This window comes from Notamacropus eugenii, chromosome 2, assembly GCF_028372415.1.
Source record: "Notamacropus eugenii isolate mMacEug1 chromosome 2, mMacEug1.pri_v2, whole genome shotgun sequence".
In the NCBI taxonomy this organism is placed as follows: Eukaryota; Metazoa; Chordata; class Mammalia; order Diprotodontia; family Macropodidae; genus Notamacropus; species Notamacropus eugenii.
This window is the reverse complement of record NC_092873.1, coordinates 354,058,849-354,083,785: the sequence shown is the minus strand read 5'-3', so window position 1 is coordinate 354,083,785 and position 24,937 is coordinate 354,058,849. Positions and strand designations below refer to the sequence as shown.

At 44.8% G+C, this 24,937-nt stretch overlaps 1 protein-coding gene across 11 annotated transcripts in view; it reads left to right on the top strand.

The window, feature by feature from the left end:
* The window catches only part of SRCIN1 (SRC kinase signaling inhibitor 1), an 87,349-nt gene that overhangs the window by 58,582 nt on the left and 3,830 nt on the right, over positions 1-24,937 (top strand). For 9 of the 11 annotated variants that reach the window (XM_072646235.1, XM_072646233.1, XM_072646232.1 and 6 more), the window contains 9 exons: positions 2,399-2,529; positions 5,047-5,194; positions 5,588-5,834; positions 6,365-6,596; positions 6,890-7,044; positions 7,779-7,931; positions 8,558-8,674; positions 10,345-11,073; positions 12,808-12,948. In XM_072646235.1, coding sequence (XP_072502336.1) covers positions 2,399-2,529; positions 5,047-5,194; positions 5,588-5,834; positions 6,365-6,596; positions 6,890-7,044; positions 7,779-7,931; positions 8,558-8,674; positions 10,345-11,073; positions 12,808-12,948 — 2,053 coding nt within the window. The remainder of the gene's footprint in view (positions 1-2,398; positions 2,530-5,046; positions 5,195-5,587; positions 5,835-6,364; positions 6,597-6,889; positions 7,045-7,778; positions 7,932-8,557; positions 8,675-10,344; positions 11,074-12,807; positions 12,949-24,937) is intronic. The other 2 variants (XM_072646242.1, XM_072646243.1) reach the window with 2 other exon arrangements.

Below are 24,937 nucleotides of genomic sequence, written 5' to 3'. Positions count from 1 at the left end.
AAGAAGCCTCAGAATAAATACATGGTTATTGTTACATAATGGCTGTCCCTGCCCCCTCCTCCCCATACCTAGAACTCTTTTCCTTCTCAGCTCAACCCACTGACTTCCTTGACTTCCTTTATTTTTTTTTTGAGGCACTTGGGGTTAGGTGACTTGCCCAGGGTCACACAGTGTCAAGAATCTGGTCTGAGGCTGGATTTGAATTCAGGTTCTCCCGACTCCAGGGCCAGTGCTCTATCTACTGAGCCACCTAGCTGCTCTGCCTGGTTTCCTTTAAGTCCCAACCAAAATGCTGTATTTTGTAGGAAGCTTTCCCCAGCCACTCTTCATTTTAGTGCCTTCTCGCTGTTAATTATTTTCTACATTCTCCATATAGGTTACTTTGTATATATATGTGTTTGTATGTTGTCTCTTCCATTAGGTTGTAAGCAACTTGAGGACAGGGATTATCTTTTGCCCCTTTTTGTATGCCTAGCGCTTAGCACAGTGCCTGGCACATAGTAGGTACTTCCTAAGTGTTTTTTGATTGATGTTATATAATTATATATTGATTATTGCTAATTAATAATAGCTGCAATTTATATGGTGCCTTCAAGTTTACAAACTTCATTATATTAATTGCATTTATTCATGATCTCATTTGCTGGTGGTGGCATCATCCCCACCACCATCCCCACCATCATCTAGTTGTTATTAATTGCTGGAATTTATAAGGTACTTTCGAGCTTGCAAAACTCTTTATATACCTCATTTCATTTGAGATGTTTCCATATCTCATAGAAACATCAGACCTATAAGTAACTAAAGATGTTTAGCCTGAAGAAGAATTAGGGAAGGAAATGACCTCTTGTTTTAGCTACTGATAGGGCAAACTATGGTCTGAAGCGGGGATTAGCTTTTCTTTTCTTTGTTTTGCTTTAAATAGTACTTTTTCCCACAATTATAAATCAAGAAAATTGTTAGCATTCATTTTTACAAGATTTTGAATTCCAAATTTTTCTCCTTCCTCTTCCTTCTGAAAATGGTTAGGCAATTTGATATAGTTTATGCATATGCTGTCATGTAAAATATATTTCCATATTCATCTTGGTTGTAGAAGAAGAAACAGATCAAAAGTAAAAAAAAAGCACTAGAAAGAATAAAGTGAGGAAAACGTGCTTTGATCGGCATTCATAGTTCATCAGTTCTTTATCTGGATATGGTTAGCATTTTCCTTTGTGAGTCCTTTGTACTTGTCTTGGATCATCGTGTTGCTGAGAAAAGCTGAGTCATTCATAGTTGATAATCACACAATGTTGCTGACACTATGTATAGTGTTCTCTGGCTCTGCTGATTTCACTTTGTATCAGTTCATACAAATCTTTCCAGGTTTTCCTTTACTCTGTGTATATCTCTCTGTTTCAAGTGTGTTTCTTCTAAGCACCGTACTGTAGGATACTGGTTTTTGATCTGTTCTGCTATTTGCTTCCATTTTATGGGAGAGGTCAAGGGATTAGTTTTTCTCTATGACTCCAGGAGGCAGGACTATGTGCAATTTATAGAATTTTCAAGGAGACACATTCCAGCTTCACATAAGGAAGAATGTCCTAAAAATTAATCGTAATAGTAGCTAACATTTATATCATACTTACTATGTGCCCATCACTATACTAAATGCTTTACAATGATTATCTGATTTGATCTTCACAACAACCCTGGGAGGTAGTTGCTATTATTATCTTCATTTTACAGATAAGGAAACTGAGGCAGGCAGAGGGTAAGTGACTTGCCCAAGGTCATTCAGCTGATAAGTGTCTGAGGTTGAATTTGAACTCGGGTCTTCTTGACTCTGGTCTAAATGGAATGGACGAGGCAATATGCTTCCTTTTGCTAGAAGTGTTCAAGAAGGGGCCATCTGTCAACAAGTACATACTTAAAGCTAGAAGTGATCTCAGGCCCAACCCCTCATTTTACAGATGAGGAAATAGAGGCTAAGAGAATGGAAGTGACTTGCCCAAGGTTATGTAAGCAGAGCTGAGATTCGAACCCAAATCCTCTGACTCGAAATCCAACACTCTTTCCCCCAATATACCATGCTGTCTCAAAATAATAGTAGTAGTAGTGATGGTGGTGGTGGTAGTAGTAGTAGTAGTAGTAGTAGTAGTAGTAGTAATAGTAGTAGTAATGATTACTAACTCTTGGGATAAGCTGGTTTGGATGATTTCTGAGGTTCCCTCCAACTTGAACTTATATGACTTGGCTCCTACCCTTATTTTCTTCTAATTTTGAACAGCCTTTTCTGACTTTGTTCTGCCTCATGTCTTGTGCTAGCTCCTGGGTTACCCAGGAAGATGGAGGAAGGGGTAGGTCTGGGCAGGGGGTGGAGGGTCCTGAGCAGTGGTGTCTTCCTTGGCTTCAGCGACCTGGAGAAGTCAGTGGAGAAGATCCAGAAGGAGGTGTCCCATAACCATCGGCTGGTTCCAGGCCCTGAGCTGGAGGAGAAGGCCTTGGTGCTGAAACAGCTGGGGGAGACCCTGACTGAGCTCAAGTGTAAGTAAGCCTGGCCTGGGGGCTTCTTGGAGGGAGGAGAGCAGGGAGGAGGGGTGCCATGGAAGATCTCTAAGACTCTGTGATTCCCTGTAGCCTGGCCCAGGATGGGGGGCAGCCCTGCTCTTACCTACTCACTCTAACTTCCCCTTCCTTCATTGCGCAGTCCCTCCATTCCTCCTATTTAGTGTCTCAACATCATTTTAATAGACTGAAAGAACAATATGAATCCACAGTGTGATCTGGAGCCCCCCAAGGCTAGGTGGTATGATCTCAGGGCAGTTAGGGGGTACCATAGTGCACAGAGCACCAGGCTGGGCATCAGGAAGACCTGAGTTCAAATCTGTCCTAAGATACTTAGTTAGCTTTGTTTCCCTGGGCAAGTCACTTAACCCTGTTTGCCTCAAGTTTTTTTCATCTGTAAAATGAACTGGAGAAGGAAATGGTAAACCACTCCAACATCTTTGCCAAAAAAATCCCAAATGGAGTCACAAAAAGTCGGACACAACTGAAACAACTGTGTGATCTTAAACAGAATTAATAGAGATACAGTATCATATCCAGGGAGATGATAGTCTCACTCACTGCCCTGGACTCTGACCAAGCCAACTCTGTTGTGTTGATTTTGGAGCACTATGTTCTGGGAAGGACTTTCCAAGCTTGATTGTATCCAGCGGCAGTTAACCAAGATGGCAAGGAGGCTGAAGAGCAGGTTCCATGAGAATGTATGGAAGGACCTACAATTGTTTAGCCTGCGGAAGAGAAGACTTGGGTAGGAGTGATTGTTGTCTTCAGGTAGCTGAAGGACTGTCTTAGGGAAAAAAGATTAGACTCATTCAACTTCGCCCCACAGGACAAAGCTAGAAGCAGTGAGTGTAAGTTGTAGAGAATCATACCGAGGCTGGAAAAGAAGAAAAGAAGTATTTCTTAAGCTCCTGCTATATGCCAGGCACTTTACAGAAAACTGTGTTAAGCACTTTATAAACATTATCTCATTTGATATTCACAAGAACCCTGGGAGATCGGTGCTATTATTATGATTTCCAGTTGAGGATACTGAGGTAGGAAGAGATTAAGTGACTTGCTCAGGGTCTCATAGTGAGTAAATATCTGAGGTCACATTTGAACTCAGATCTTTCTGACCCCAGGCTCAGCACTGTATTCACTGCTCTATCTAGTTGTCTCTTTCCAGTTTCCCCTTCCCCCATCATCGCTAAATAGATTATTATAGAGAGTCGTCTTAGTTTGGTCATTCAGTGGGGAAAAGTAACATGAGGCAGAATTTGCTTCAAAGCTTAGATGGTCACATCTTCATAAGGAAAGAGGAAGGAGGACTGGAGCAAGTTACTTTTGCTCATCTATATTAGACAACCTGTTGGACAAAAGGACTTTTAAATATACATATATATTAATATAGCCTAGATGCCTCTCTGTACCCCTTTTTCTTTCTCCTCCTCCATCCTATTTAATGTATGTCCTTAATCTGAACTTGCTTTTAAAAATACTTTGATAACTATTTCAATTTTTCAATGATTTCTTTTTTAATCCTATGTATTTTATTTATGTATTTAAAAACCTTTATTGGAGAAAGAGGCTATAGGTTTTAACAGACTGTCCAAGGTCTCCACAACCCCAGAAAGTGAAGAACCCCTGCCTAATGACAAATATTTTTTCTTTCTTATTTTTTGAGACTGTGTCTCCCCATTTCTCATCTGGTTCCCCAGCCACTCATGGACTGACCCCACTGCCAATCAGCACTCAAATCTGCTCTGTTTCTGGCCTGGTCTGTTCATACCTTCTTGGGCAGCCTGGTGTTTCCTCACTCCTTAGACTCACCCCATTGATTTAGGACTTAGTGCAAAGACACCCAATTGGCTTTAGCTCAGCTGAAGCTCAGAACTCCTGAGCTCAAGTGATCTACCAGTAACCTCTTCCAGTAGCATGTATCACCATGCCTGGTTCATGTAAATTTTTTAAAAGAAAAAAAGGAAGATAAGATAATTTAAGTGAAACTGGTAAGTTCACAAAAATCTGACATTAAATGCAATGTTCCACACCTGTGGACACTCCCTGCCCCCCAATCTCTGCAAAGGAGTAGGGGAAATGAGAAAAATTCAAGGACAGTTAGGTGGCACAGTGGGTCTAGAGTCAGAAGGACCTAAGTTCAAATCTGACTTCAGACACTTCCTAGCTGTGTGACCCTCAGCAAGTCACTTGTTGGCCTCAGTTTCCTCATCTGTAAAATGAAGTGGAGAAGAAAATGGCAAACCACTCCAGTATCTTTGCCAAGAAAACTCCCCAAATGGGTCACAACAAAATGAGAAAGAAGGACTTCTTAATACTTAGAGTTAAAAGTGCCTTCCTAGAGAGGTAGTTGTGTTGCTTTTCGCTAGTGGTCTTCAATGGAGTCTGGAATGTTGTAACAGCACTGCCCAGATGGTCTCTGAGGTATGGGGACTCTTCTCTTCCAACGTGCCCTACATTCACTTTCCTTGTTTCCCTCCTGCTCTCTCCTCGCAGCCCAATTCCCTGGGCTGCAGAGTAAGATGCGAGTGGTTCTCCGGGTGGAAGTAGAGGCAGTAAAGTTCCTAAAGGAGGAGCCACAGAGGCTGGATGGGCTCCTCAAGCGCTGTCGAGGGGTCACGGACACACTGGCTCAGATCCGAAGGTCAGCATGACCTCCCCCACCCCCTTCCCCAAGAGTCACCATCACTCCAGTTCAGATCCCCAAGCCAGCTTTGCTCTTGGGACTCTCCTTATCCCATGCGATCATTCTGGCCCCAGATCTGAAATCAGACCCTTCCCAGCTTACCCTCTCGATACATTTTACCTGCTAGCTCCCCCTGCCCCAATACTCTTCTTCTTGGCCTGGAAGTGTTCCATGTGAGCCTAGTCACTCCTCTACAATCCCCTGTGTCCCCTCTCTACAATCCCATGACCCCAGAGCTCATCTCACATGTCTACTACCAGAGGATGCAGGAGTCCTTTGGAGGAGGACAAGCAGGGACTGTCTACCTCACTTCCCTTACTCCAAGGGTCTCACAGCTACCTGTCTCCCCAGGCAAGTGGATGAGGGTACCTGGCCACCTCCCAACAATCTCCTGAGCCAGTCTCCAAAGAAGGTGACAGCTGAGTGTGACTTTGGCAAAAGCCTGGACTTCGAGGTGCCACCCCCCAGCCCTCCTCTGAGCCTCCATGAGCTGGGGGGGCCAGGCGAGGGCTCCATTCACACACCCAAGGGGAGCAATCCTTCCAGGGGCCCTGAAACACCCAGCAAGAGAAGCGTGGACAAGGCCGTATCTGTGGAGGTGCTTGGGCTGTTGGGGACATACATGTCTGGGTTCCTGTCCCTAGGTGGTCCAGGGTTGGGAGGTGTGGAGTGAGGGATGGCCAGATGGCTGAGTGTGAAGGCTGGGATGGAGAAAATGACTAGGAATGTGGAAATTTATTACAGCTTCCCAAGGGGAATCTAAGTGTCTCCTCTTCTCAAGATGAAACTTTTTTGCCTTTTTTTTAAAATGTCCATACTTAACACAGTACCTGGCACATAGCACATAATTAATAAACAATTGTTGGCTAATTAACCAATGAAGCTCCTGGGTTTCATTAAATGCTTTGCAAAGTATCAAACGGTTGGGCGCCTCCAGGTTCTCAAACCTGATACCTCTTTTTTGGAGGGATAGCAAAGATGTTTCTTTGAGCCTCCCATTCTATCCCTGCTATTTCCTAGGGATGGGGTGGGGTAGGAGGAAGCAGAGGCTGGCCAAGGGTTCCCTGGAAGGTCAGCTATGAGCCTTGTCTCCTCTTGTCTCCTCCATTTTCTTCTTTCTTCCCTCAGGCAGCTGAGAGGGACTGGGAGGAGAAGAGGGCGGCCCTGAGTCAGTACAGTGCCAAGGACATTAACCGGCTGCTGGAAGAGACCCAGGCTGAGCTGCTGAAGGCCATTCCAGACCTGGATTGTGCAGGAAAGCCTCGGGGGCCAGCCCCCACCCCCGAGCATAAACCCTCCAAAGCCCCCCATGGCCAGAAGGCAGCCCCCCGTGGAGAGGCCAGTGGGCGGAGGGGCTCAGGTAGGGGAGGCCCAAATCAAGCACTGGGCACTGGTAGAGTGGAACGAAGGGAAGAAGCATAGTTTCTGTCCTGTGGAATGGGAGGAACCATTGTAGTATGTAGTGTGGAAAAGAGAAAGCAGAATGATTTAGTCCTGAGCTGAGGATGGCATCAGGACTTGCTACTTTTCCTGGGATCTGGCCAAGGGAACTAGGCCTTGCACTCTCAGTTCTCTTCCCTTTGGAATGGCATGCGTGTCCCCATGTCACTCAGGTGAGTGTTCTGATGGACTCTCTCCCTTGTCTGTCTCTAGATGAGTTGACTGTGCCCCGATACCGAACAGAAAAGCCTTCTAAGTCACCCCCACCACCCCCTCCTCGACGAAGCTTCCCCTCCTCCCACGGCCTCACCACCACCCGCACCGGAGAAGTCGTGGTCACCAGCAAGAAAGACTCAGCCTTCATCAAGGTACCACTGCCATCTCCCATTGCCAGACAGGGGCACCCTTCAGTCAAGGACAGGGTAGCATGCAATGGGGAGGGAGGGTGTGCCTTAGGCATGCTGGAACCCTCTGGCTGAGCAGAGAGAGGCTTTGTGAGGTCCTTTCTAAAGGCAGCTCAGGATGACTTCTCTTGATCCTTTGAGATGTGGAAGGAGAATCCTTTCTAGAATGGAGCAAAGGGTGGAACGGGGGAAGGAGGATATCAAGGAATTTGGTGAGGCTGGGATAGAGATAATGAAAGGAATATTTAAGACCATCCATTGGGCAGCTAGGTGACATCTTAGTGCAGAGTGCCAGACCTGGAGTCAGGAAGACTCATCTTTGTGAGTTCAAATCCAGCTTCAGATACCTACTAGCTGCAAGACCCTGGGCAAGTCATTTAATCCTGCTTGCCTCAGTTTTCTTATCTGTAAAATGAATTGGAGAAGGAAATATCAAAACACTCCAGTATCTGCCAAGAAAACCCCAAATGGGGTCACAAAGAGTTGGACACAACAATAAAAGTGTATTTTAGGACAAGGCAGGGTAGACCCTTGCTTGTTTCTTTACACTCTACAACATCTTATCTTTGCGAGAGACGTTGTGTAAGGTACAGAGGGTGGGAGGAGAGGCAGATAGGATAACAGAGCAATTGGGTCTGAGGTCAGGGGATAGAGGCGCTGATATTGGGTTCCCTTACTCCACTTGGGGTCACTTACAGAAGGCAGAGTCAGAAGAGCTGGAGGTCCAGAAACCCCAAGTGAAACTGCGCCGGACAGTGTCTGAGGTGGCCCGTCCAGCCTCCACGCCGCCTATAATGGCGTCAGCCATCAAGGATGAAGATGATGAGGACCGAATCATAGCAGAACTGGAGGTATGTGACAGGGTTCAGCCCAGGCTCAAGGCTCCAGGCTCCTGGCACAGCAGCTCCTTCCCTCTTCCATGCCCAGGAAAAGAAGACAGGGCCTGAGGCCAGGAGGAGACAGACTCCCAGCTTTTGTTCCCAACTCTGCCCCCCAAGTCTCTGAGCAAACTATGAGTTAACAGTATCCTTCTTTGCCTCAGTTTCCCTACCACCCACCCCACTGTAAGATGTGAGGAGGAAGTCTGATTTGCTTCCTCACATGACTGAGATTGATAGGAAAACTCTTCCATTTTCTCTTCTTCAATCACTTTGGGATTTCTATAGCTAAGGACTTAGAGATCTCTCATACCTAAAAGCTCTGCGATTGAAGAAAGAGAATAATTTGTGGGGGTTATACTATGTTCTCCAGATGGGAAGGAGACAAGAGGGAGAAGTAGAGTTGCTTTCTTAAGCATCCTGGCCGCTTGAGGGAGGTCAGCCCACCCTTGGTTCTTCCCTCACCTCCCTAAGCAAGGCTAGAAACTTAGATCAATGTCCCCCATCTTCTTTAGGAGTCCCTGACCTGAACAGACCCCCCCCATCCCAAAGTTTTGATCCCCCACTCCAAACCCACCCCCAACCTTCTGCCTCCTCAGGTGTTTGAAAGAAGTTCAATGCCCCTCTCCCCCATGCCCCGCTGCCAGCTGTTCCCAGCCTCGTTCTCCCCCCAGGAATCTGGGCCCCTTGGGCCCACTCCGGGCCCCCCACGGAAGGTAACCAGCCTGAACCTCTTTTCAACTGCTGTCTCTCTGCCTGTCCCTTCACAGCTCCCTCTGCCACTGCTGCCTCTTTCCCGCTAATACTCTAACACGCTAATACGCTGCTCACCTGCTCATGGTCTCCTCCAATCTCTCACTTACCGGGAATGACACTTATGGACTTGCCCTCACATCACCAACTGGACACTTAACCTTTCCTTGACAACCTCCTACCCTCCCCCTGGGGGAACCTGTGGCCCCCCAATTCCAGAAGGAATTCTTCAGCCTGGGCCCCCAAGTAGCAATCCACTTCTTGGTCCCCCGCCTGTGCATGGCCACCACCTCTGCCCCTCTGGGGCCTGACCCAGGGTAGGGACCTTATGTCTCTAAGTCTGTGTCTTCTCTCCAGCTGTGTCCCTCTCCAGGGGCCCCCGAATTGGGGGATGAGGCTGCTCCTTGGCCCCTTCTTCCCTCTTCGGCCTCATCTCACTCACTTTGGTCCAGGGAGACTGTGTCCACCTTTGAGACATTTAACTTCCTCATCTGTAAATCCGTGAATCTATGTTCCTGGGAGATCCCACAGCTTCCCTTAGCCTCTCTCTGGTCCTATCATCTCTTAGCATCTGGAAGTTTTTCCTTCTCTCTAAGCTTGGTCCCTGTTGCTGTCTGACTTCCACACCTTTTCTCTGGCTTCTGTACTCCCTGGGGACCCTGGGATGGTTCTGCCATGGGAGGATGCCATTGGTAGAAGAGGGGGACAGAGCCTGGGGAACTTGAGTGCTTTCAACTTGGGGAAGGTCTGCTCCAGGATTAGGGGGAAAGGGCATAACTCCCTGATCTCACTTCATTCTAGGCCATAGTCCAATTTCCATTCTGGCTTAGAAGCTCCAGGGCTGTCTTGTAATTTCTCCCCAAGGGACAGGTGCCTCGGGGAGGAGAGAGTAGCTTAGGAATACTCAGTTACCTTGGAAAAGAGTCATTCTCAGGATGCCCAGGGTTTGAGAGACCACAGGGCCTGGTAGCAAAGGAGCTGTTGCCCTGAGAGGAGGAGCTGAGCAGTGAGCCCACCTTGTATGAGCAGCAACTCCTTGACCGGGTTTGAGAGGCCGGTCTCATAGCCTCTCCCCCTCACCACCAGTGGTAATCTTACATACATAGCCTGCTACACACACACACACACACACACACACACACACACACATGCACGTACGTCATATGAGCATGCACAGATATGTGCCAAGGCAGAGCATCAGACCGGACGGGCCCACTCTGTGTCCTGCATTGCACCATCAGAAGGTGGAGCCAGTTGGGTGTGGTGCCAACTTGAGTATTCTCACCCAGAGCCTCCCTAGAGGCTTCACCCCTCCCAGCAGCAGGTAAGTACACACCTCAGGCAGGGGGTAGGGTTTAGGGGAAGGGGTTTCTTGTACCTCTCTTTACACCTTCCTGGTGCCATCTCCAAGTGGCTTCACTGACCACCCCAGGTAGAGGCTAGTGGTAGTCTTGGGATTATGGACTCCCTGGGTTTGGGCAGAAGTAGAGATGGGTATAGACTGAACCTTCCCTTAGCTGGCTTTGGGAAACCCCCAGAAAGAACTGGGAGAGGTGGGATTGGCAGGATAGCTCAGAGGACCCCTGTGGGGGGGTCCTTTATTCACTCTTCTTTATCTCTCTTCTCCCCCCAGATTGTTCCCCTGCCCAGAAGCTTCTGTATCCCTCAGATCATCCTAACCGAATGTGCTTCCAACCCACCATCACCTCCAGAGGTTATGGCTGAAGGGGCAGGCACAAAGATAATGCCCATCCCACTGCCCCGGACATTAGTGAGTGCTAGTAGAAGCAGAGTCACTAACCAGTGCCAAGCACCACTACTTGGCCAGGACCTGGCAGGGGCCAAATTGGTGGTAATGAGGCCTCAGGCAAAAGCTGATGCCTGCCCACCTGGAAGTACCAAAAGACCAAGGCAGGAGAAGGAATCACTGAAAACAGTGGTCATCAAGGTCCAAGTACCAACAGAAGGGACCATCCAACAGCTGGTGGAAGAAAAAGGAACAAGGCTGACTGGCCACAGGGGAGAGGGGTCAGACGAAAGTCGGTGTCCAGGCATCTTTGTAGGTGCTGCCTCTGCCACTGTGAGACCAGAAGAAACCATTACACACACTGGGCACAGTACCCACATGCCCATGGGAGACTGTGCAGAGAGGACTGTGCCTCAGGCCCAGAGGGAGAAAGGTCCTCTTGGTCTGGACTCAGCAGAGAAGGATGCTAGTCCTTGGCTCCCTTTCCAGCAATTTGACAGTTTGGAGGAGACAATCCAGGAGCTGGAGGCCACATTAAATGCGATGGTCATGGCCCCTTCAGCATCCCCCGTTGGCACCCTTTCTGGGACCCTGTCCCAGTGCCCCACTTCCCAGGTGGCTGATCTATCCTGTATCCTCTCCTGCTTCCACACAATTCTCCCTTCTGTCCTTCTGAGTTGTGGGAAGAGGGGAGGATGGAAGAGACCTGAGCTCTGTTCCCACCTGCCCTGGGGTCTCTTTCTGCTCCTTGCCTTGTGACTGTAGAATGTGAGAGACTGGAAGTCCAGGGGGAACTGTGTCCATGTGAGGCTGGGAAGTCGGCTCACCTGACCCCTTGCCCAACTCTTTTCCTGGCTCTTGCGCTGGAATGAGAGGAGGGTGTGAAGAAGATGGTTCAAGAGGGGTCCAACTCCTACTTGTGACCACCCCCAGCCCTATCCCAGTCCTCCACCCCCTGCTTTGTATCCACAAGCTAACAAATAAAAATACTCTCCCCCTCCTCCTCACCCCTGTTCCCACCACTTATGTCTCTGACTCTTTCTCTGTCTCTTGAATTATCTCTGCTTGCGTCTCTCCCTTCCAGCTTCTTGTTATTTCTCCTCTTTGGTTAGGACCAGGGCCTGGTGTTTGAGTGAGTCTGCAGCCATCCATCATTCTCAGAGCTCCTACCCATGGTTGGAAGGCAGGTAGAAAGAATGAGGCCCATTAACCAAAAAAGAGAGGAGAGCCTGGCCTCTAAGCATGTAGCAATGTAGTATGAGGGACAGTGAGTGAGCAGCATCAGGAGACTGGAGTTCTTACCCCTAAGTCTCAGTTTCCTCTCTCTGCAAAATGGGAGCATTACACTAACAGGAGATGTTTTCTAAAATCCCTGGCAGCTGTAGTGCTCTGGTCCTGGGCTCTTTGCCTGGGTATGGAGATCATACACTACACAACACAACCCTCTCTTGTTGCAGGCACAGTGCCATCTCTGTCCTGCTATGCTCTGATCAGCATTGCCAGTGACATTCCTCTTTGAAGTGACCTGGGAAGGCCTTCTTCTTATGGCTGTTGGCACCTCCCATGATCAGGGGGCAGGAGAACCCCAGAAGAGAACCCTCTCAAATTTGTTTGCTGTTCAGTCATTTTTCAGTTGTGCCCGATTCTTCATGACATCTTTTGGGGTTTTCTTGGTGAAGATACTAGAATGGTTTGTCATTTTCTTCTCTAGCTCATTTTACAGATGAGGAAACTGAGGCAAGCAGGGTCAAGTGATTTGCCCAGGGTCATACAGCTAGTAAGTGTCTGAGGCAGGATTTGAACTCAGGAAGCTGAGTCTTCCTGACTCCAGGCCCTGCATTCTATCCATTACCCTACTTCATTTCACTATCCCATATCCTCTCAAGGAAGAGTTCTCAATTTGGGGTCCACAGAGTCATAAACTTGAAGAATGGAGTGGGAAGGATTGCATCTTTATTTTCACTGACCTCTAACTAAAATTTTGTATTTCCTTCAGTTAAAAACATTGTTCTGAAAAAGGGTCCCTAGGCTTCACCAGACTGCCAGAGGAGTCCATGACACCCACAGAAAAGGTTATAAACCCCTATTCTAGAAGACTGAGGAGGCTGACATCTGCTGAGATCAATACCCATTTTGTTTGCTTAGCTCTGACTAAAGGAGTGAAGAATTGGCTAGGAAGCATGTTTTCCTTTTTATTGAGAGATCCTACAAATAAGGCCCCAAGCCCAGAGAGCACTGGACCAGAATAGCTCCAGAGAAAGGAAGGAGAAGGGCTAGCTAAGCCCAGCCCAAAGCCCCTTCTTTCTAGGATTCTCTTTAACTTTCACCCCGGTTTTTGCCCCTCCACAGAGTGGCGGGGTCTCCATCCCACCTATGAAGATGGTGACGCCAGGAGCATCCAGGTTGAAGCCAGGACAGCCAAGCAGCCCAGACAAAGGCAAGCACAGCAAGCAGCGGTCCGAGTACATGAGGATCCAGGGCCAGCAGCAGGTATGAAGGTGGAGACCTGCCCACTTCTGGGTGGGGGCGGCTAGCCCCTTGGTGCCCACCATGCCAGTCCTTCCAAATACCCCTGAAGTAGGAAGGAGACTCTCCTCCTGACTCCCTGCAGTTCTCTAAGCTCCAACCAAAGGGCATTTGCCCTTTCCTGTGCCCTCATCACTTTCTCCTAAGTGAAAGTTGCAGCGTCCTTCCTGGAGCCCAGATGTAAACTGAGGCAGTAACTGACCTTGCTCCCCTAGCCCTCTATCTTCCTTTCACCTCTTTCTGGCTCTGCCATCATCTCCCATCACTGACCTTCTGCTAGCTCCACTCCTTTCCCCTGCTCTTCATGGCACCCCTCCTGTCATTCCCTTCTATAAGAACACTCCTCGAGGTGGACAAATGACCTAATTCTCGCTACCAGACATAGTGCTTTAAGCTTTTTGCAAGATGTTTGAAACCTGTTATCTCATTGGTTCTCACATTAGGCCCGTGAGGTAGATGCTGTTGTTACCCCATTTTACAGATGAAGGAACTGAGACCCGTAGCAGTGAAAGGACTTGCCCAGGGAGGGAAGTGGGTCATGTGGACAGTGAGCATAGGAGGGGAGATTTAAACTGAGGACTTCCTGACACCGTTTTGCTTTTTTGTAAAAATCTGATTATATTTGATGTGAGCTTTAAATTTTCTATTCTGTGAAATGGGGCATGGTCCTTTTAAAAGAGTAGTGAGAAAGTTGCAAGGGAATTTAGAATGAAATTAGGGGGTAAAAAAATCAATCACTTCCTACTTATTAAACTCCACTGCTTACAGGGCCCCTGTACTAGGAGCCAAGGGGGACATGAGGAGCATCAGACCATGTCCTTGCCCAGGGGCTCAGAATCTAGATGAGACAAGGCAGGTACTGTTTATGGCCAAAATATTAACCAGCCTAAGTAATGTGTATGATGTACCCCAAGGGGTGATGGGCATTTCATGAAGCCCTCATGGTGCTCCACCAGATGGGAAATATGGAGCACTTGGGTTTGAGTACTAATCCTGTCACTTGCTATAGGACTTTGAGTAAGTTACTCTGTCTTTCTGAGCCACAGTTACCTCATCTGTAAAATGAAAATAACAATTCCTATACTACTTGTCTCACAGGGCTGTTATGAGGGAAGCATTTTTTAAAATTTAATTTAATTTTTGTAGTTACATTTTAAGTTCCAAACTATCTCCCTTCCTCCCTCCCCTTCCTGCACCAGAGAAGGCTGCCATCTGATGCAAACATATATGTATATGTACGTATATTTATAGATGTAATTTTATTACATGTTGCTTTATATTTTGTATTATATTTTACATTATGTTATCTATTATTACATAAATATTTCTATATGTAAAACCATACCAAGCCTACCTCTATTTATCAGTTCTTTCTCTTGAAATGGATGGCAGAGGGAAGCATTTTATATATTAGAAAGGTCTAGATAAAATTGAAGCTATTATCCCTATGGATCCAGAGGAAGTCAGAGAGAATTTTCTTGCCAGAGGCAAGGACTCTAGCTGACTTTTGTAGTAGATAGATGGTCATCAAATATGTGGAGGGGTTGGGGGAGAGTTTTCCAAGGAGGAGGAACAGGATAAGCCAAGGTGCAGACATGGACAAGGAAATGTCAAAATCCCAGAATCATCCTTTACATACCAAGCCTTGCCTCTATCGCTTTGCTTCAGTTATTTGTTGTGATCAGGTGTAAAATCTTGCTGATTCCCTCTCTTTAGTGTCTCTAAGTCATTATCTCCATGCTTCTCCTAATGCCCTGGTTCAGGTTTTGGTTACCTGCTGCCTAGACTACATACAATATGTACATACACACTCTCCGTGGTCTTCCTTTCCCTATTCCCTACCTCTCTCTAATCCATCCTGAATTCCAGTGCTGGATTAATCTTCCTCATTCACAATTATGAAACCTTTCACTTGTGAAGCCTTCATTGTCTCCTCATTGCCTGATCATTGAAGGGCCATTCAGGACCATGTATCCTGGATTAATTAAGGTTTTATTTATTTGAAATTAATTAAGATCCACTACAGTCTGGCTCCAACTAAACCTTTTACAGACTCATTGTTTCCTCCTTCCCTGCCAAACCTTTGTTTCAGCCCAGTCCTCTGCACATGCCTCACTCTTTCCCACCTTCATGTTTCTATGCCAAGGATCACCTACTCTGCTCTATTCCTATCCCTGGTATTTAACACAAGGCTTTGTATTTAGGAAGTGCTTAATAAATGCTTTTTCATTCATTCATTCTCACACATTCCCCCCTCCAAAAAATGTTTCTTCCTCCTCCTAAGTCCTACACTTCTTTCAAAATCTAGTGGAAGCCCCACCTCTTCTCAGAAGGCTTCTCTGGGAGCAATTAGGTGGCAAAGTGGCCCTGGAATCAGGATGACTTGAGTTCAAATCTGGTCTCAGACACTTACTAGCTAGCTATGTGACCCTGGGCAAGTCACAACCCTGATTAATTCTGAAAAAGGAGAAGGAGGAGAAGAGGAAGAAGGCTTCTCTGAAGCCCCACTAGAGCTCTTCTTGATTTCTTCTGCCTCTGAACTTCTCAAGCAAGTGATTATCCCATTCTTAGGGTCTTTGACATAGATTAACTGGAATCTATGTTAGTCCCTTTTTGCCTATATATCCTGTTTCCTTAATTAGATCATAAGGCCTTTGGTGGAAGTGAATTTATATCATTAGTGTACCCAAACATAATAGACACTCAGCAAATGACTGTTGATAGTGGGACAGTTAGGTGGCTTAGTGAACACTGGATTTTGAGTTGGGAAGACCTGAATTCAAATCCTACCTCAGAGACACTTGCTGGTTTTGTAAGCCTTTGTAAGTCATTTAATCTTTCTCAGGGTCAGTTTCTTCATCTGTAAAATGGGGACAATAATAGTACCTGTCTCACAGGACTGTTGCCAAATTCATGTGAAATAACATTTGTACAGAGCTTTGCAAATTATAAAGTGCTAAAAATAATGTTTCTTGTTACCATTATTAATCATGATGAGAAATAGCAGAAGAGGTCAGAAATGTAGCAGAACTAATGGAATGTATTATCAAGAAGATAGTGTTAAGTAAAGAGGGAATTACATCAAGTAAGGAGGTGGTTGGCAGTGCCAGATGGTGCTGAGAAACAGTGCAGAATGAAGACAGAGGAAAGGTCATTGGGTTCAGTAGTTGGGAGGTCAGTGGCCTTACAGTATACTAAATAGCATGATGGGGATGGAAAGGAGATAAAGGAAAGGGTGAGTTTTGAGGAATAGAGGCAGTGACGGTGGATCATGTATTCTAGAAATTAGGCAAAAAAGAAAAGAGAGAGAATGGTAGCTGGAGGGATCAAAGGTATCAAGTAGAGGTATGGGGTTTTTTCCAAGCTGAGGGAGATCTGAGCATGTTTGAAAGCAGAGGGGGTAAAGCCAAGGGGAAAACATTGAAGAGAGGGATGATCAAGGACAGAGAGGAGATGGCCAAGGGCCCATACTTGAGACATTATAAAGGAGCTAAATTAGATTTGTGGAAATGGGGATGGAGGAGAGAGAATGAGTCAGAGAGATATTTTGAAAGAAGAAATAAGGCTTAGAGACGTTTAGGAGAGACAAGGAGAGAAGTAAAAGAAAATGAGTTGGAAACAGAAAAACGGATGCTGTTGAATGAAAGAGGAAAGTCAGGATGAGAGACTGATGTGGACTCATGTTAAGTTTGTTTTAAAATATGTGTTTTGACAGAGAAGGTTGACAGATTAATGATGACCCCTATCTTATCCCAGGTCAAAGGGAAACTACTCTGGATTAAATTTGAACCATTCTCACTGCTGGCCTGGAGAATCTGGTTGGTTATATAGAAGCAACCAAAATCTTGGGAGATAGCTTCCAAAAAGGATCTATGTCTATGGATACTGAAAGAACAGGAGAATATAAGAAGCAGCTAGGTAGCACAGCAGATAGAACACTGGACTTGTAATCAGGAAGACCTGAATTCAAATGCAGCCTTAGATGCTTACTAGTTGCATGACCTTGGGCAAGTTACTCCTTAGTACTCCAAGGTTCAAATAGGTTACAAATCCTAAAAAGCTATTAAAATGACTCTTTGATGACTGAACCACTGTCAGTGATCTTTGAGAGAATACAGAGAATTGAAGAGGTACCACAGGAATGAGCAAATGTCTTGATTGTCATCATCCTCATCATCATCATAATCTTTTTTTCTCCTCTTCCTTCTCCTTCTCCTTCTTTTCCTCCTCCTCCATCTTCAATAAAAAAGAAAATGGAGTCTCCAACCTATAGGAGAGTGAGTTTAGTTTAGATCTATGGCAAAATTCTAGGACATATTAAAGGTATAATTAATAAGCATCTAGAAAGTACTAGGCTAACTAGAAAGTTGGCCTTGGAGCCAGATGCTCTTTTGGCTTTCTCTTTATTGTATCTCTTTTCTCATTTTAGCAGGTCCATAAATTCTTTATCTTCTTTGAATCTGAGAAGCAAGTGGTAGTTTATGCCATATAGAATTTTTGCATAAATTTCTTTGTTTTGTTTATTGTTGTTTTCCCAAAATACCAAATGCTGATTATGTGTGTGTGTATATATTGGATAGAAATTTGTCTTGGAGCCAAGGTTGCCTGAGTTCAAATTCCACTTCTGATACATATTGACTGTGTGACCCTGAACATGTTATTTAAATGCTCAGCATTGTGGACAATTCCCTAAAATCCTCTTTAAAAAACTTATGGAAAATGTACTGACCGGCATTGGTAGAGGGAAGTTCTTCAACAGCAAATTAGTTCTTCTCTGTACTAATGAAATCACAGGTACAGTCCCTGGACCCCTACCCATAGAAACAGTGATCACATAGACCCAGCATGACTTTATCAAGAACAAATCATGCCAGACCAACCTTTTTCTCTTTCTTGACAGGATTACTAGACTGGGAGATTAGAAAAAGCTTTACCTAGATTTGGCTTACCTAACTTTTAACAAAACATTTTGACATAATCCCTCATGTTACTCTTGTGGAAAATAAAAGATGTTGGCTAGGCCATAGTACAGTGAGGTACCTTAAGAACAAGTTTAATAGTCTAACTCAAAGAAGAGTAACTATTGGTCCAATATCACCTGGGAAGATTTACAATGGAGTGCCCCAAGGATCTGTGCTTGACCCTATGCTGTTTAGCACTTTTATCTGCTAACTTGGATAAAGGCATAAATAATCTACTTATTAAATTTTTAAATAACACAAACTTGGGCTAGCTGACATTAGATGACAAGAGTCATTGCAAAAATCCTAGCAAGCTAGCATGTTGGGTGAAATCTAATAAGAAAAAATTTTGTAGGTTTATTTTTGCTGCTTAGTCGTTTCCAGTTCTCTTTGATTCTTTGACCTTATTTGGGGTTTTCTTGGCAAAGATACTAGAGTCGTTTGCCATTTCTTTAGCTCATTTTACAGATGAGGAAACTGAGACTTGCCCAGGGTCACATAACTAGAAAGTGTCTGAGGCTAGATTTGAGTTCAGGAAGATGAATCTTCCCAACTTCAGTTCCCAGCTTTTCCTACAAAAAAGAAAAAGCAATAATAGTTATCTAGTCAAGGAGTACAAGATCTGAACTTACTCCCCTTGGTTTGGATCTCTAGCTCAGTGATCTCAAGAATCTTTCGGGAGCTTGCTTGAGATAACATTCCTAAAAATTTTCAGTATCCCTACTGGCCAGTGGGGGGCATTCAAGCCTGTTCCCTTCTCAAATTCCTCTAAACCCATGGCTGTAAGCATCTGGGATTTAATCTAACTACCCCACATCTAGACTCTTCTCTCTAGTCATTTTCAGAACTCAGACACTTCACATACTGTTATCATAAAGATTATTGAAAATAATCAGAATAGAAGGAAAAAAATCTCCTACATGGAGCTATCTGCCTTCTGCCATCAACCAACCAATCAATCAGTCAACAAAGATTAAGTACCTACCTTATGAAGAGTATTGTGCTAAGTAATGGAGATGCAAAGATCAAAGAGTCTCTGTCTCCAAGGAAGCTACTTTTTAATGGGGAAGATGTGTCTATAAGTAAGTGTAACAAAATAGGTTTAAAAATGTAACCCAAGGCACTAGCGGGAGGAGTGGGGGGAAGCTTCTTAAAGAGAATAGGGTTGACTTTTAAAGGAAAACCAGTGATAAAAAGGGGTGGAGGTAAAAAGAGAAAGCTTTCCAGGTATGGGAGGAGGGGAGGACAGCTAGTGCATGGAATACAGGAGATTACAAGGTCATAGCTTTAGAAATGAAAGGGCCTTGGAAGCTGTCAAGTCCAAATTCTTCATTTTACAGATAAGAAAATTGAGTCACAGAAAGATTAGGTCACATAGCTATTAAGTGTCTGACGTATGACTCAAGCCCAGGTCTTTCAAATACCAAGTCAAGAATTCTATCTAATATACCACAATGATAAGAGGGTTGTATGTGAGAAGCAGCAAGTAATGTCCATGTGACCAGACTGTAGGGAGAAGATGAGAAAAGAAGGAAGATACCAGGGTAGGATGGTTGTGAAGAGCTTGAAATGCCAGAGTTAATTTTTTGTCCTATAGGTAACAGGGAGCTGCTGGTGCTTCTTGAGTGAGGGAGGGGAAGTGACATAGTTGGACTTGTGTACTTTGGTGGCTGGCTGTGTGGAGTCTGAATTGAAGTGTGAGGAAAGGCTTGAGGCAGGAAGGCCAAATAGAAGGCTATTGTGATAGTCCAGGTGAGACATGATGAGGTCCTGAACTAAAGTGGTGGCTGTGTGAGTGAGGAGAGAAGGAGACAAGTACATGAGATACCTGTGAGATCATAGAGATGGAGCTGGGAGTGATCTCCAAAGAGGATTGGGTTTGGCAGGAAAGATTTTGAGTTCTGCTTTAAAGAGTTTGTTGAGTTAGAGATGCCTGCAGGACCTCCAGTTGGAAATGTCCAGTAGGCAGTTCCCACTGATGTGTCACTGGAACTCAGGAGGAAAACTAGAGCTAGATATATGGATCTGGGAGTTATCTGCATGGAGATGGTAGTGGAACCCATGAGAATGGATGAGGTCACCAGGAGAGACAGGGCAGTGAAAGTAGAGGACTTAAGCCCAAGCTTTGGGTCTACTTCACTGTGAGTGTGACGTGGTTGATGATTCAGCAAAGGAGACTGGAAAGAAGTGGAAACCTACTCCTACCTGCCCTCTCAGTTCTGTGGGGGTGGCAGGAGGAATTTCCTGGGAACTACCCCATGCCCATATCTTGTGTAAAAGGAATAAAGAGAAGTGTGTGTGCCTGGGACCTTAGTTTCTCTTTAGGAAGAGAGAAAATAAGGGAAGAGCTATAGGAGAAACCAGGCTTCTCCCTTCTTGATTACCACTTGGCAAGATCCTCAATAGCTGCCAGTCTCAGGACTTGGTTCCTTCCTCTGCACACTCAGGTCCCTGTCTCTGCTCCAGGTTCTGGGTCTCCTTCTCAGCCTTGAGCTCCAACAGTCACAGTCAATGACCAGTAGTGTCTTGGGCCACCCTGGGAAACAGTTGGATACAGTTGCTAAGCTGCTCAGAGGTACTTCAGGGAAATTCAACAGTCTCAATCCAGGGGCACCTGCTGCCTAGGGATCCACAAATCCATCCTTCCCACAGTGTTCAAAAAGTCCAGCTCTCAAGGGAAGCATCAAAAGAAGGAGGGAGGCCAATCACGTACCCTTTGTACAGATCTCATAACTCCCTCTGTGCTGTAGGCAGCTTTCCTTCCTCAGCATGGTCTTAGGCAGTAAGTACATTTTCCCTGTGGTCTCATGCTTCCTTCTGTATGAGGCCTTTCCTGGTCCCTCTTGCTGCTAATGCCTTCTCCTTAGAACTTACCTTCCATCTACTCTGTGTACATCTTGTATGTTTCTAGTTATTACTATTTTGTTCCTCCCAGCCCCTACCTTTGTTAGCATGTGATCTCGAGATCAGGGATCCATATTTTTTGTCTTTCCTTATATCTTCATTAACACAGGATGTGGCGCGTTGTTGTTCGGTCATTTCAGCTGATTGACCCCTTTTGGGATTTTTATGGCAAAGATACTGGAGTGGTTTGCCATTTTCTTCTCCAGCTCATTTTACAAATAAAGAAACTGAGGCAAGTAGGGTTAAGTGACTTGCCCAAGGTCACACAGCTGTGTGTGAGTGTCTGAGGCCAGATCTGAACTCCTAACTCCAGGCCCAGTGCTCTATTCACTTCTCCACATCCTGTGGCACATAGTAAGTTCTTAATAAATGTATGTTAATTGATCGATTGCTCTAGAGAGAACATTGGCAGTTTTACTTCCCAGTGTCTTATACCTTCTTTTTCCCTCTGTGGAAACATTGGAGTCCCTTGGTTTCACACAGAGATGAAACAGTGATGCAGAAGCACCTGTTATATTAAGAAGACAGATTTCAAAGGAAAAAAAAATTAAAAGTAGGTATGATCTGACAGCCCAGGCCTCTAAGAAGTAAAGGGCTAGGACACTGTTTAAAAACAAAATTCTGATACTGTCATCACAAATGCCTTATGCAAAGAAAAAGGGAAAGGCTTCAAAATCTAAAGATAGCCCAGGGATCTCACTAATGAATTCAGCTTTGTAAAGGATGAGAACAAAACCTAAAAGGAGGGATGCATAACCAAAGATAAGTATTAAAGAGTGGCCCAGATCTACAAGAACAGGGTCAGGAAGGCAGAAGCTCAGGATGAGCTGAAATTTTAAAAAAAGGGAAAGGGAAGGGAAAGAGCTCTTTGAAGCTGTGTTTGAAGTTAGATGAAGTTAGATGAAGGATGAGGAGAGGATGGGACCACAGCCTAGTCATAGCTCCCCTACTCCTGGTCTGCTTCTCCACCAAGGAGAAGGCTCTTCAAAGTGGACAAGGTTGAATGAATATGGATGAGAGAAAGATAGAGGCATCAAGAAGCATCAGGGTGTTGCAAAAACACATGGGGAATGAGAAAATCTGAGTTCTACTCCTGGCGCTGCTACCTAATAGTTATGTGACCTTGGGCAAGTTAATTCACCTATTTCATTCTTACTGTTTTCTTCTTTTTTGGAGGTAGTAGGGGTTAAGTGACTCCCCCAAGGTCCCACAGCTACTAAGTGTCTGAGGCCAGATTTGAACTTAAGCCCTCCTGATTTCAGATCTGGTGCCCTATTCACTGTGCTACCTGGGTGCCTTGTTTTCTTCTTTGTAAGAAAGAAAAAGGAAGTTGGATTAAATGATCACAATTCTAGGACTTGATATCCAAAGTTATGAGAGGAGATAGCACTGAGCTGCTTTAAAGGAATTCAGAGTTCCAGGCCCAGATGAATGACATCCCAGGAAACTGAAGGAACCTGTAGATTCCATCATGGAGCCATGTCATGAAAGACATGAAGAAACCATGAAGAGCAAGAAGGCTTGAGATGGGCAAGTTTTTCTGACTTCCAAAATAGGGAAAAAGAATTCTGGAAACTACAGGCCAATGAGATTGATCCAGGATGAATTACTGAGCATATGGTTTGTGAGGGCTTAGAACAAGAGTTCTTAAACTTTGTTGTATCTTGGTGCCCTTGAAAGTCTGGTGAAGCTATGAACCCTTTCTCTGGATAATGTTGGTTTGTTTTTTTTTAATTCATCATTGAAAGAATGCTAAATTTCAATTAGAAGTTAGTGAAATTAAAGATGCAATTTGTTTCCTATCTAAGTTCATGGACCCCCTGAAGTCCATCTACTAACCCCCAGATTGAGAACCACTCACTGACTCAGAATATTTTGATCATTGGGAGGTAACATGGATTGACTGAGAACAAGGTGAGGAAGAGGAACTGGACCTATGATTTCACTGGCATAGGGAACTTCCAGGTGAGAAAGTTCCATCTGCCCATGTACCTTCTGTGTGACTTAGAGTCTTAGTTGTCCAGAGCACTGAGATTAAGGGATTTGTCCAGAGTCACATAGCTAGTATGTGTTGAACCTAGGTCCTCCTGTTTTTCAAGCCAACATTCTTATCCTTTGTCCCATAGCCAAAATATACCCATTCCTTTTTATGAAAGGAATGTTAGATCAGGGGAAGGCCACAGTCATAACAGTCAATACTTTGATTTAAACAGGGCATTTAATCATCTCCCATGATATCTTTGTGGATAAAATGGAGACATGTAGGCTAGATGACAGTACGTTTGCTGGATAAACTATATAATTTACTGTGCTTAATTAGTGGGCCTGTGTCATTCTGGTAGAAGGTTCTAATGATGTGCCAAGGGGCATCACTTTTTATCAGTAATTTAGATGAAGCCACATAAGTGATATCTGACTTTGAAGTTGGCACCAATCTTGGAGAGGTAACTAATGCATTATATGACATCAAGATTCAAATTATCTCAATAGCCTTGATTGGTAAGATGATACTAATAGGATGAAACTCAACAGGAATAAATGTAAAGTCCCACACCTGGGCTCAAAACATCAATGGCACAAATGCAGGTTGGGGAGGTATTAGCAGTTTATGTGAAATTTAGTATTAACTCATGTGAAAAAGACCCAGAGGTTTTTTTGTTGTCTACAAGTTCAATGGGATATGGTTGCCCAAAAAGTTAATTCAATCATTGGAAGGAATAGTATCCAAAACCAGGGAGAAGGTTGTCTTTCTGTACTCTCTGCTGGTCATCTGGAGTTTTGTATTCAGTTTGGGGTGTTAACTTTTGTGGGAGACATTGACAAACTGGAGCACATTGAGAAGTGAGCAGCCAAGATGATGAGGACATTCAGAGTTTGAAGGAAACTCATGGGTCATCTCTCAAACCTCTATTAGAATAAGAGGGCAGCTAGGTGGTACAGTGGATAGAGCACCAGTGCAGGAGTCAGGAGGACCTGAGTTCAAATCTCACCTCGGATACTTGACACTCACTAGCTGTGTGACCTTGGGCAAGTCACTTAACCTCATCCTGCCTCATCCTGGGTCATCTCCAGTCATCCTGATGAATATCTGGTCACTGGATTCAGATGGCTCTGGAGGAGAAGTGAGACTGGTGACCTGCACAGCCCTCCCTCACTCAAAACAAAGTCAAGTGCAAGTCATGTCATCATTTCTCTGATGGCATGGTCTTCTTTGGCAATGAAGGACAAACATACAAACATTAGAACAAGAATCCCCTCTAGAATGTGTCACACAGGAAACAGTTGAAGGTGCTGGCAATATTTAGCCTTTGGAAGAGAAGAATTAAGGGGAGAACATGTTAACCCTCCATGAATTTGAAAGGCTCTCAGGTGGAAGAGAAGTTAGTTTTCCTTGAACACTGCAAGGCAGAATTAGGGCTAATGAGTGGCTATTCTAGGAAGGCAAATTTCAGCTCAATATAAGGAAATCTTTTGAACATGAGTTTGGAGTAACCTTTAGTGGTTAGGGTGCAACCCATCAAGGATTCCATCTGAGCAAAGTGTTCCTCACCTTTTCTGGTCCCCAGACAATTTGGGTTTGTTCAAACTTTCTCTTTTCCCCTACTCAGTATGAAAGGAAATAATTTCTAGAGTTTGCCATGTGCATTCACACTAGAAATAAAATAAGAGTTTAATTCCAATAGGATACACTTATTACTAAGTCATTCCCTTGACAAGCTTCTTGAGGTGTATATACTTTAGGTTGGGAAAGCCCGAGGGACTCTTGATACTCCTGTATCTGATGGAAGGTTCACATAGATGAGTTCTGTTGACGTCTTGGTGTTACTAATATCTTAGGTTTTTGTGAAGAGGCAAGGGAGTTGCATTAATCAGTAAACACATATTGATTAATTCAGTTATATTCAAGGCTAGTAACTTGAGATTTCTTAGAGAAGATCGAAGAGTTTCCTCTCTCGGGCCACTGAAAGCCGTGCTCTCTGGAGCCTTACTCATCCTGGACCTCAGGCCAAGGAGAAGGGGCAGAGTTGGTTAGATGGGCTGTCAGAGTGAAGCCTAACTTTGGTCCTTCCCTCAGGCCATTGTGGTGA